Source organism: Bufo gargarizans, chromosome 1 (assembly GCF_014858855.1).
Source record: "Bufo gargarizans isolate SCDJY-AF-19 chromosome 1, ASM1485885v1, whole genome shotgun sequence".
Lineage (NCBI taxonomy): Eukaryota > Metazoa > Chordata > Amphibia > Anura > Bufonidae > Bufo > Bufo gargarizans.
In genome coordinates this window covers 385,343,899-385,353,599 of record NC_058080.1, presented here as the reverse complement: position 1 = coordinate 385,353,599, position 9,701 = coordinate 385,343,899, and the positions used below count along the sequence as shown (strand labels likewise).

Genomic DNA, 9,701 nt, shown 5'->3' with positions numbered 1-9,701 from the left:
GTCTGATTCCTTCAAGAGCATCTATAGAGTAAGTCCACAAGGGATGGAAAAAATCTCTTCTGGATTTGGTTGCAGCTACAAAAATTTTACCAAAATTTGTACGCGTCAGGTGTGAATTTTGTCACGGATCTACCACAGATTTTGCCCTGTGCATTGCAAAGGGTGAGAATCAGCAGAACGAGCATGCAGTGCCGATTTAAAATCTACACAAAGGGGCAGATTTATCAAAACTGGTGTAAAGGAAAACTGGCTTAGTTGCCCATAGCAACCAGTCAGATTCCACCTTTTATTTTTTCCAAAGAAGCTGTGAAAAATGAAAGCTGGAATCTGATTGGTTGCTATGGGCAACTAAGCCAGTTTTCCTTTGTACCAGTTTTGATAAATCTCCCCATGGTGTCAGTTTCTGCCCTGATATTTCACAGCGCGTGGATAAGATTTGTTAAAATCTCATTCACTTTCCAAATCTAGACAAAAAAAATCTGTAACCCTTTGGCTACATGTGGACATACACAGGTTTCCTAGTAGTAGGAGAGAACTAGCAGTATGTTTAATTTTTTTTGTAAGAAACAGATATTATAGCAATTTAAATAATAAAAATTTTAAAAAAATAACACCCTAAAAAACAAATTCTTTACCAGCACAAAGATTATGGAGAGATTTATCAAAACCGGGTTAATTGTCCATAGCAACCAATGCCATTCCACCTTTCATTTTCCAAAGGAGCTCTGAAAAATGAAAATTGGAATCTGATTGGTTGCCAGTATATGTTTTTAATGGCGGCCTTCACAGCTCCAGTAGTGAATGGAATAAGAGCCTCGTACTACACAGTTCTAACAGTCTTTAGTGCTCTATCAGTGATGTCTTTGGTTGAGCATCCTTATCAGTTTTACACTGTATTTAGTGGATTTCCTTCCTTCTTCAGTAGTGTTTGAACAAATCCGTTCCATAACAGGTAAAATAGTATGTATTGCATCCTTCTGGCAGGATCGGCAGTGGTGGAACATGGTCATACTAATGTGGAGTCCTTCCCGATCACTCCTGGTTTTCGGAGTACCATTGTTCTCATCTCTTGTGGTCCACCATTCCATGGTCTACTGTTTGGTTGTGTGAGTCCAGACTCGACAGAAAGCGTCCGTTGTATTCTGGGAATGTTGTAGCGCTCGTCCCTGTCCCTGTTGCTGTTGCACATACTCTCGTTGTGTTTCATTACACATTGTGCATTGTTGAATAGCGGAGAAAGAGCTTGTGGTTTCTGCTGCTGCTGCAGCTGTTGCTGCTGAAGAAATGGAGGGTAGGAGAATTCACGGTGGATCTCCGGATGTGGCCGCACATGGGACAATTCTTTATCGTGGAGGTCGGAGGAAGGTGTAGAATCATTCAGGTCTGTTTCATGGGCTGAATCATTTTCATAGAGCGTACTTGCCGGCTGGTCGTGGTTCTGGCAGGTGACCTGTGAGGCTTTGTGTAGCGTATGAGCCACTGTGACTATCATAAAGATGGAGCCCATGCTGAGAATACAGGAGCTGGCTATTCCTGTTTCAATTTCAAACATGATTAACATGTAGAGTGAAAGGGCTGTAGAGAGAAAGTCACAAAAAGTTACACATATACAGTAATGTTGAGATAGTATATTAGACTTCATGATGGAAAACATTCTGGGATAAACTACTAGCAATAAAAGCTAATTCAGAAATCACTTTATCCTCCAGTCTGGGATGAATCAGGAATTTAACAAAAAATTGTCAGCTTTTTATGGGAATCCATTTTGCTTGCTGCATGCTTAGGTCTCATTTAATATCATGCACCAGTTCATGATTAGGCATTCCGTTTTTGAAGTTCGGTTTCGGGTTTACAGTGAATTGTGTTATGGATTCCGTTACCACGGAACATAATGCAATTCAATGACGGAATTTATAACGGAATGTCTTTAGAGGCATTCCATTATGCTTTCCGTTCTCTCCTGCATAACGGAAACTGGACGGATCCGTTATGCTGGCCATAGACTTCTATTTTGACGGAATGCATAATGCAATGCCTCTAAAGGCATTCCGTTATGCCAGTGGTGCCCAACCTACGGCCACAACAGGTCCGCAAAGCTGTGTGATCCGGCCCGCGCAGTGACGGGAGGCGGAGCTTGCGCCCAGCTAGAGGAGCAGAAGAAGGTACACTCCAGGGCGGCTGCAGTGGCGCAGTACAGAAAGCCTGGAGGCAAATCAGGGAACGAATGTGAGTAGTAAATCATTTCTGTGACTGTAGGGCGTTGTGTGTGTGTGGACTCTGCAGGGTGCGTTGTGTGTGTGTGGACTCTGCAGGGTGCGTTGTGTGTGTGGGCTCAGCGTGTCTCTCACCGCTGTCGTTCACGTGGGTAGTTGCTTGCAGTGCTGAGCTCCTACTGTGCGGAAGGCTGTACCTTGTGACCGGACTGTACCGGAGGAAGGAAGGGCTGACTCTTAATGACGAGCAGTGTGGTTTCAGGAGGGCTGCCCCTATAAGTGTGGCTGGTTCCTTAGTGAGGACAGTTGGGATATCCTGAAGGGCCAGTGGAGTCCATGTGGCAGGGGTCTGGCAGTACATGGCTTTGAGGGGTAAGAAGGGAACCTTGTTGTTTGGGAAGGCCAGGACATGAGTGGTGTTCGTCTTGGTTGGATCTGGTGTCCTGTAGCGGTGGTCTGCGCTGTGGCTGGCAGTAGAGAGAGTGCCCCCTTCACAGTAATAAAGCTCACATATGCCCCTTCACAGTGGTAAAGCTCACATGTGCCCCCTTCACAGTAAAAATGCCCAGATATTTCCCCCTTTACAATAGTAATGCTCGCACGTGCCACCTCACAGTGTCTGCATTTCTTTCTGGCAAAGCTACCTGGTTCCAGCCCCGCGAAATTTATACCATGTCTAGTGCGGCCCTCAGACGAGAAATGGTTGGGCACCACTGCGTTATGCATTCCGTCATTGAATTGCGTTTTGTTACACGGTAACGGAATCTATAATGCAATTCACCGTTCACTCATCCGTATTCATGATGTGTAATGATGAACAATGTAAAATAGTCGGATTGTTCATACAAATGATCCGACCATCAACACTTCAGATCGGGGACTGGGAGTGTACTTGCACAAGATGGCTAGTGATCGGCCAAATGTGGTCAGTCATACCATACATTAACTGACCACAGGAGAAAAAATCCAACCCGACGAATCACATTTTTAGGAGATTATAGACTATTGTACTGGTATTTACTACTGGATACAAACCACTAATGTCTTACCTGCCAAGTATAGTGAAAGTCCAAGGCAAAAGAGGCAGACTGCAGATTGGCGTATACTTCGGTTATCTAACAGGAACCATTCACACCTACATAGAAAAGACTATGTTATTATGTTCCATTTGGGAAGAAAATTTGTGATGCATATTCCTATTACTATGTTCATAGCACTTATTTTTACACTATTGGCGTAATTTATCAAACTGGTGTAAAATAGAACTGGCTTAGTTTCCCCTAGCAACCAACTGGATTCCTCTTTTCATTTTTGACAGCTCCTTTGGAAAATGGAAGGTGGAATCTAATTGGGCAACTAAGCCAGTTCTACTTTGCTAAATGACCCAATATGTGCTTTCTATAGTGTGCAGTTTTTATTATGACTTGCAACCTTAGGGCAGGAACTGCTGACTTTCGGAAAGGCACTGACCTCTAAAAATATCTGATGGCTACAGAGCCTTCCCTCCAGGAAGAGCATATTTTAATGTAATATATGCCTGGAAAAGTCATGTTCCTTGCTGCACTGCCCTTGATAGGGTTGAACTAGTAAAGTCAAGGTTTAAAGTGTTGTCCTTTTAATTGCAAATATAAACCAATGGCTATTAATAATGATTTTATGTCACTTAGGCCTCTTGCATGCAAACGTTTTTGTTTTTTTTCCATTCCATTTTTGCAGGGTCCGTATGCGGAACCATTCACTTCAATGGGTCCGCAAAAACAACTGAAGGTACTTCGTATGCATTCCATTTCAGTATTTTTGTTCCGTTCAAAGATAGAACATGTCCTATTATTGCCTGCAAATCACGTACCGTGGCTCCATTCAAGTCAATGGGTCCGAATAAAAAACGGAAAGCATACTGAATGTATCCATATGTCTTCCGTATCCGTTCCGTTTTTGGGGAACCATCTATTGAAAATGTTATGCCCAGCCCAATTTTTTCATGTACTTACTGTTTAAACATTATTGTAGTCTCCCGTTTCCAATCCACACAAAAAAGGATCACAAACGGAATTGCACAACGGAACGGAAGCGGAAACACTACTGAAATGGAAAAACTGATCCGTTTAAAACAGACCACAAAATACAGAAAAAGCAATACAGTCGTGTGCAAGAGGCCTTACTGATGTATCCTTTTTTTGTGCAGTTTTCTATATTATTGAAATCACTCCCCCATACTTGGCCTGCCTTTTGTCCCATCCGGACGGAGCTCCCTTCCATAAGATGACTGTAGATGGTGAGGGGCTATGTGTCATTTAGCTTCCTCCATAGTTCCACAGTGGCCCACATTTACTTATCTGAGTGCACCTTGTCTTAAATTGCACCATTTGGCACATCTAGTTTTAGAAACACTGCACTTAACCTGCCTGTCTGTTACTTGTTTGTCAGGACAAGTCCCCTTTTAGGACCACTCAGATTCTCTTTGAATGTAGGCACTTGCAAGTAGAATAAAAAATGCCAACACTAACCTAACCAACCATTACTATCTGTAGGTGCTTCTGGCTCATATTAATGTTTGCAACAAGCCTTTACTGCTACAGTATATGACACATCCAGATCTTTGTAGTACCACTTGTAAGTGACTGTCCAAACGTATTTGCTCCACTGCTTAGCAAATATCATTGGCAAGGCTTTTTTTTTATAATACAGGGCAAAGCAAGAACGCAGTCCCTGTTTCCTGCATTTGAGTTCAGTGGATAGGAAGAACTCAGACTCTAAAAAGAACTTTATGGATCATGAATATTTCACCTGACGAGGTAAATAGTGGCAGAGTTTTTTTTATTTCAAGGGCCTCTGCCTAGTGTTGATCGCGAATATTCTAATCACGAATTTTTATAGCGAATATTGGCACTTCGAGAATTTGCGAAAATTAAGAATATAGTGCTATATATTCGTAATCACAAATATTCTCCCCAGCAGTCATTTTCTGCTGTTTTTCGCCGTTCTGAGAGAGACAGCAGTGTTATTGCTGTGCTCTGTGCTTTGCACACTCATCTGGATCCTTATTTAATTACATTAGATAGTTAGCTCATATAAAGTTGCAAGAAAAAGTATGTGAACCCTTTGGAATGATATGGATTTCTGCACAAATTGGTCATAAAATGTGATCTGATCTTCATCTAAGTCACAACAATAGACAATCACAGTCTGCTTAAACTAATAACACACAAATAATTAAATGTTACCATGTTTTTATTGAACACACCATGGAAACATTCACAGTGCAGGTGGAAAAAGTATGTGAACCCCTAGACTAGTGACATCTCCAAGAGCTAATTGGAGTGAGGTGTCAGCCAACTGGAGTCCAATCAATGAGATGAGATTGGAGGTGTTGGTTACAGCTGCCCTGCCCTATAAAAAACACACACCAGTTCTGGGTTTGCTTTTCACAAGAAGCATTGCCTGATGTGAATGATGCCTCGCACAAAAGAGCTCTCAGAAGACCTACGATTAAGAATTGTTGACTTGCATAAAGCTGGAAAGGGTTATAAAAGTATCTCCAAAAGCCTTGCTGTTCATCAGTCCACGGTAAGACAAATAGTCTATAAATGGAGAAAGTTCAGCACTTCTGCTACTCTCTCTAGGAGTGGCCGTCCTGTAAAGATGACTGCAAGAGCACAGCGCAGACTGCTCAATGAGGTGAAGAAGAATCCTAGAGTGTCAGCTAAAGACTTACAAAAGTCCCTGGCATATGCTAACATCCCTGTTAGCGAATCTACGATACGTAAAACACTAAACAAAAATGGATTTCATGGGAGGATACCACAGAGGAACCCACTGCTGTCCAAAAAAACCACTGCTGCACGTTTACAGTTTTCACAAGAGCACCTGGATGTTCCACAGCAGTACTGGCAAAATATTCTGTGGACAGATGAAACCAAAGTTGAGTTCCAGTGCAGGGTGTTAGGTAGTGTGATAGGAATTACTGTGCTGTGATGGGGATTAGTGTCTCTGTTAGACATAGTGCTGTGATGTCACAACAATACTTAGTGCACCAATCAGTAATATCTACTCAGACCTGATAAAATGTGAAGTTGCACGTATTGCGCAAAAAAATGTGCATCATTAGTGCCGATTTGCGCAATCGCTAAAATAATGACTGGAGATGGCGATTCTAGAACTCACAAATTTATTGCGAATATTATGCGGAAAAATTCGCGAAAACGAATATTGCCTATGCCGCTCATCACTAGCTGTGCCAAATTTTCAAGCACTATATTAGACATCTCCAGCAGTCCCATTGAGAATGAATGGAGAGCTCATTAAGCTGATTAATTACACATAATGATGATGTGTAATTGATAAACCTAATGAGCTAGGGGAGGTATGAGCTAGGGATACACTATATAAGGTATTGGAATTCACTCTGTAATATGCTTGAGATAGACTACTATGTAGTCGAAATGTTGCATTTTTCTTTGGCACCTTTGTACATTATTATGGACCCTTTGTGAATAAAGAACTTTTGGAGGACATGCTGCCATTGACCTTTTTGGACTAATCTCAGGTTAAATCATCAATATTAGATTGGCCTTGGTCCCAGCACTTGGATGATCAGCTGTTTGAAGGTGACACAGCGCTCATGCGAGCACAGCTTCCTCTTCAAAATTACCTGCACATGTCTCCACTTGATAGGTCGGAGCAGTTGTAATTACACTGTTCCACCTCTACAATGGAGATGGCACACAGGTAATCTTGAAGAAGAAGTAGCACTTGCACGAGTGGCATGATTCCTTCAAAGAGCTGATTGGCAGGGTTGCCGGGAGCTAGACCCCCACTGATCTGATATTGATGACCTACCCTGAGGACAGGCCATCAATATTAAGCCACCGCACAACCCTTTTAAGTCATCACATCATAAATAAGACAACCTAGGGACTTGCATCTCCGTGTAAACTACAAATAACTAAAAATATAAGCAATAAAAATTTGGGGAAAAAAACTGTTTTGCTGTTTTATTATTTTGTGATGCTAATTGGGCATATGCCGTACTTTTGAAATCATTACTACTTCCCCTAAAATTGCCTGTGATGGGACTGTCCCTTACTGTTGACTGTGACGTGGCGTTTAACAAGCTGGAAGCAGCTACATGCTGGGACATTGTTTTCAGGAACTGCTCAGAACAAAGGATGAGCATCTAAAAACTGGGGCAGAGACTATGGAGGGAAAGAGCAGGTTCTCAAAATGCATGCTTAGAGCTTGAGCTACTGTATGTCTAATGAGGGGGTAGGAGGCCACTGTGTAGTAGGTTCTCAGCCTCAAGTTCATTTTCTAATGTCTCAATAAGGTTTCAACTTTTTTCTACCAAGTGCTGGCGATACCCATTATCATGTGCAATGCCACATTGACCAAACTGTTTGTTACCATCAAATTCCAACAAGCTATGACCTAGTGCTATTGTAAGAAGTCTACTGCCTGAAAAATGTTACATTTTATACTTGAGTGAGCCAATGACCACACTCCTGAAATGAAGTCCACAGTCACATTTTCCATATTATTGTGTAACGTACTCACCTCCTGGAATCTGGGTCCTCACGACAAACCTCAGCAGTGAAATAGGAGAGGAGCAGACAAAGCAAGAGGCAACTGGTATTTAGTGCAAGACATAGAGCAGCCAGTACTGCTGAAGCTGGCAGTAAGATCCTACCAGCAGCAGGGCCTAGCCCCGCATTGAGATCCCCTTGTTTTGTAGTAGTTTGAACTTGGAAGATTAGGATAACGGACAGAGAGGCCATGATGGCAGACAAAATGCCAAAAAGAGCAAGGACTATAATGGACTGATGGCTGTAATGAGAAACCATTTTTGGTCTCTTCGCAGCAATGTATTAGGGTGATGTATAGAATTTTCTCTCTTACCCTAGAATAGAGCCTACAAGACTTTACCTACAAATGTACTTTATTCTCTGATTATGCTACAGACATGCACAATAGGACCTACAACGCAAGGAAATCTCTAAAATGACAATACTTAGTAAAAAACAGTCCCAATACATATTATACTATCTGGAAATATAATATAATCAGTCTTACACATCATTACTGTCCTATGCCACAAAGTACAGAGTTGTATTGTACTATATATACGATACAAAAGACCTTAGTCATCCAAGAATATAGCGTTCTCCAACTTTTGGCCTACACAAAGAAATGTACTAATATAAAACCGTACCCCCAAATCTGGGCTACTATTGTTTAATGAACATAAGAAAGCAGGCTATACATAATAATAGATATATGCACCAAAGTAAAGAAAAAAGTATACTTAAAAGTGTAAAAAAAAAAAAAAAAAGACAAACTGTGCTTACATCATAATGTCTATCCAAGAATATAGTGTTCTCCAACCTTTGGCATACAAACACTACTGTAAAAATACAAAACCGTACTCCCAAATCAGTACTATTATTGTTGAAATGAATATAAGAAAGCAGGCTACTTATAATAACAGATGCAGAATTTTTATATATATATACTTAAAGGTATAAAAAAGACAATCTGTGCTTACTTAATAACTCCCTTGGCAAACCTAATATGCAAAAGAAACTTATATAGTCATAAGAAAACAAATACTCCTTTAAATGTAGGGTATAAGTACAAAACACTGACACAACATACAAGCACCTTCACAGAAAATCTAAAGCCTCTTAGATTACGGAAGGTTCTTAAACGTCTCCCTCCATCACTATATCAATCTCACTTAGAACAGAAGAAAGTCATAACTCCTAATGTTTACCTTACCCCTTAAAGGAACCTGCCTTTTAAGCTCCTGATGAACTCCTGAAAATGAGCTCCTCTGATTGACCTTTTACAGAGAGAAAAAATATCTAAAATCTGTACAAAAAAAAGAGAGAGAGTTGTGAAAAGATTGCCTCGTTTCTCAGATTCTCAGAAACTCTGGGGTTTCCAACAGGATAAAAGAAGGAATCTCTGAATTGTTTGGTCCAGGCACAGAAGGAGGGGGCATGGGCGGGAATTTCAACCGTCTTTTTAACCTCTTCCCCAACTAGAAATCAATGTGACAATGAGGGGGGGGGGGGGGGCAGCTATCCTTTAATTTGAATTTGGAGGATTTTAATTGATGTTATATTTAGCACAGACCAAAATATTAAATATAAGATTCTCTTATAGAATTTTCTATTTTCTAGACATCTATAGTTCTGTAGACATTGATAAGCAATTGAACAATGTGGTTTGAAGCAGAAATACGGCAGGTATGTGCACCAACATGATGTATGTAGAATAAGCCCGCTTCATGTCGTGGGGCATTATGAAAATGCAGTGCTACATTTTAAAACATTGTTGCAGAGTATTGGTCAATGTGTCAACATGTCACATAAAAGATACTTTTCATACATAACCAGCAGAGGTTTCAGACTGGACTTTCTAGGACAGATCTATTCTTTTATGTAGAAATGATTGGAGGATGTTGAATAGACTATTCTAAAGGAAGGC

At 40.9% G+C, this 9,701-nt stretch overlaps 1 protein-coding gene across 1 annotated transcript; it reads right to left on the bottom strand.

Moving 5' to 3' along the window:
• Positions 1-536: 536 nt before the first annotated feature.
• On the bottom strand, positions 537-9,107 carry TMEM221 (transmembrane protein 221). The gene is made up of 3 exons (XM_044285518.1): positions 7,767-9,107; positions 3,263-3,348; positions 537-1,575 (listed from the first exon to the last, which is right to left on the bottom strand). The coding sequence occupies exons 1-3, from the start codon at positions 8,051-8,053 to the stop codon at positions 1,007-1,009; spliced, it is 942 nt and encodes a 313-aa protein (XP_044141453.1). The 5' UTR covers positions 8,054-9,107; the 3' UTR covers positions 537-1,006.
• Between the last annotated feature and the right edge of the window lie 594 nt (positions 9,108-9,701).

Coding starts and splice junctions, on each gene's coding strand:
- TMEM221 (XM_044285518.1), bottom strand. CDS start 8,053: ATGGTTTCTCATTACAGCCATCAGTCCATTATAGTCCTTGCTCTTTTT. Junction 3,349..7,766: donor GAGGACCCAGATTCCAGGAG/GTGAGTACGTTA, acceptor TTTTCTATGTAG/GTGTGAATGGTTCCTGTTAG. Junction 1,576..3,262: donor ACTTTCACTATACTTGGCAG/GTAAGACATTAG, acceptor TTCTCTCTACAG/CCCTTTCACTCTACATGTTA.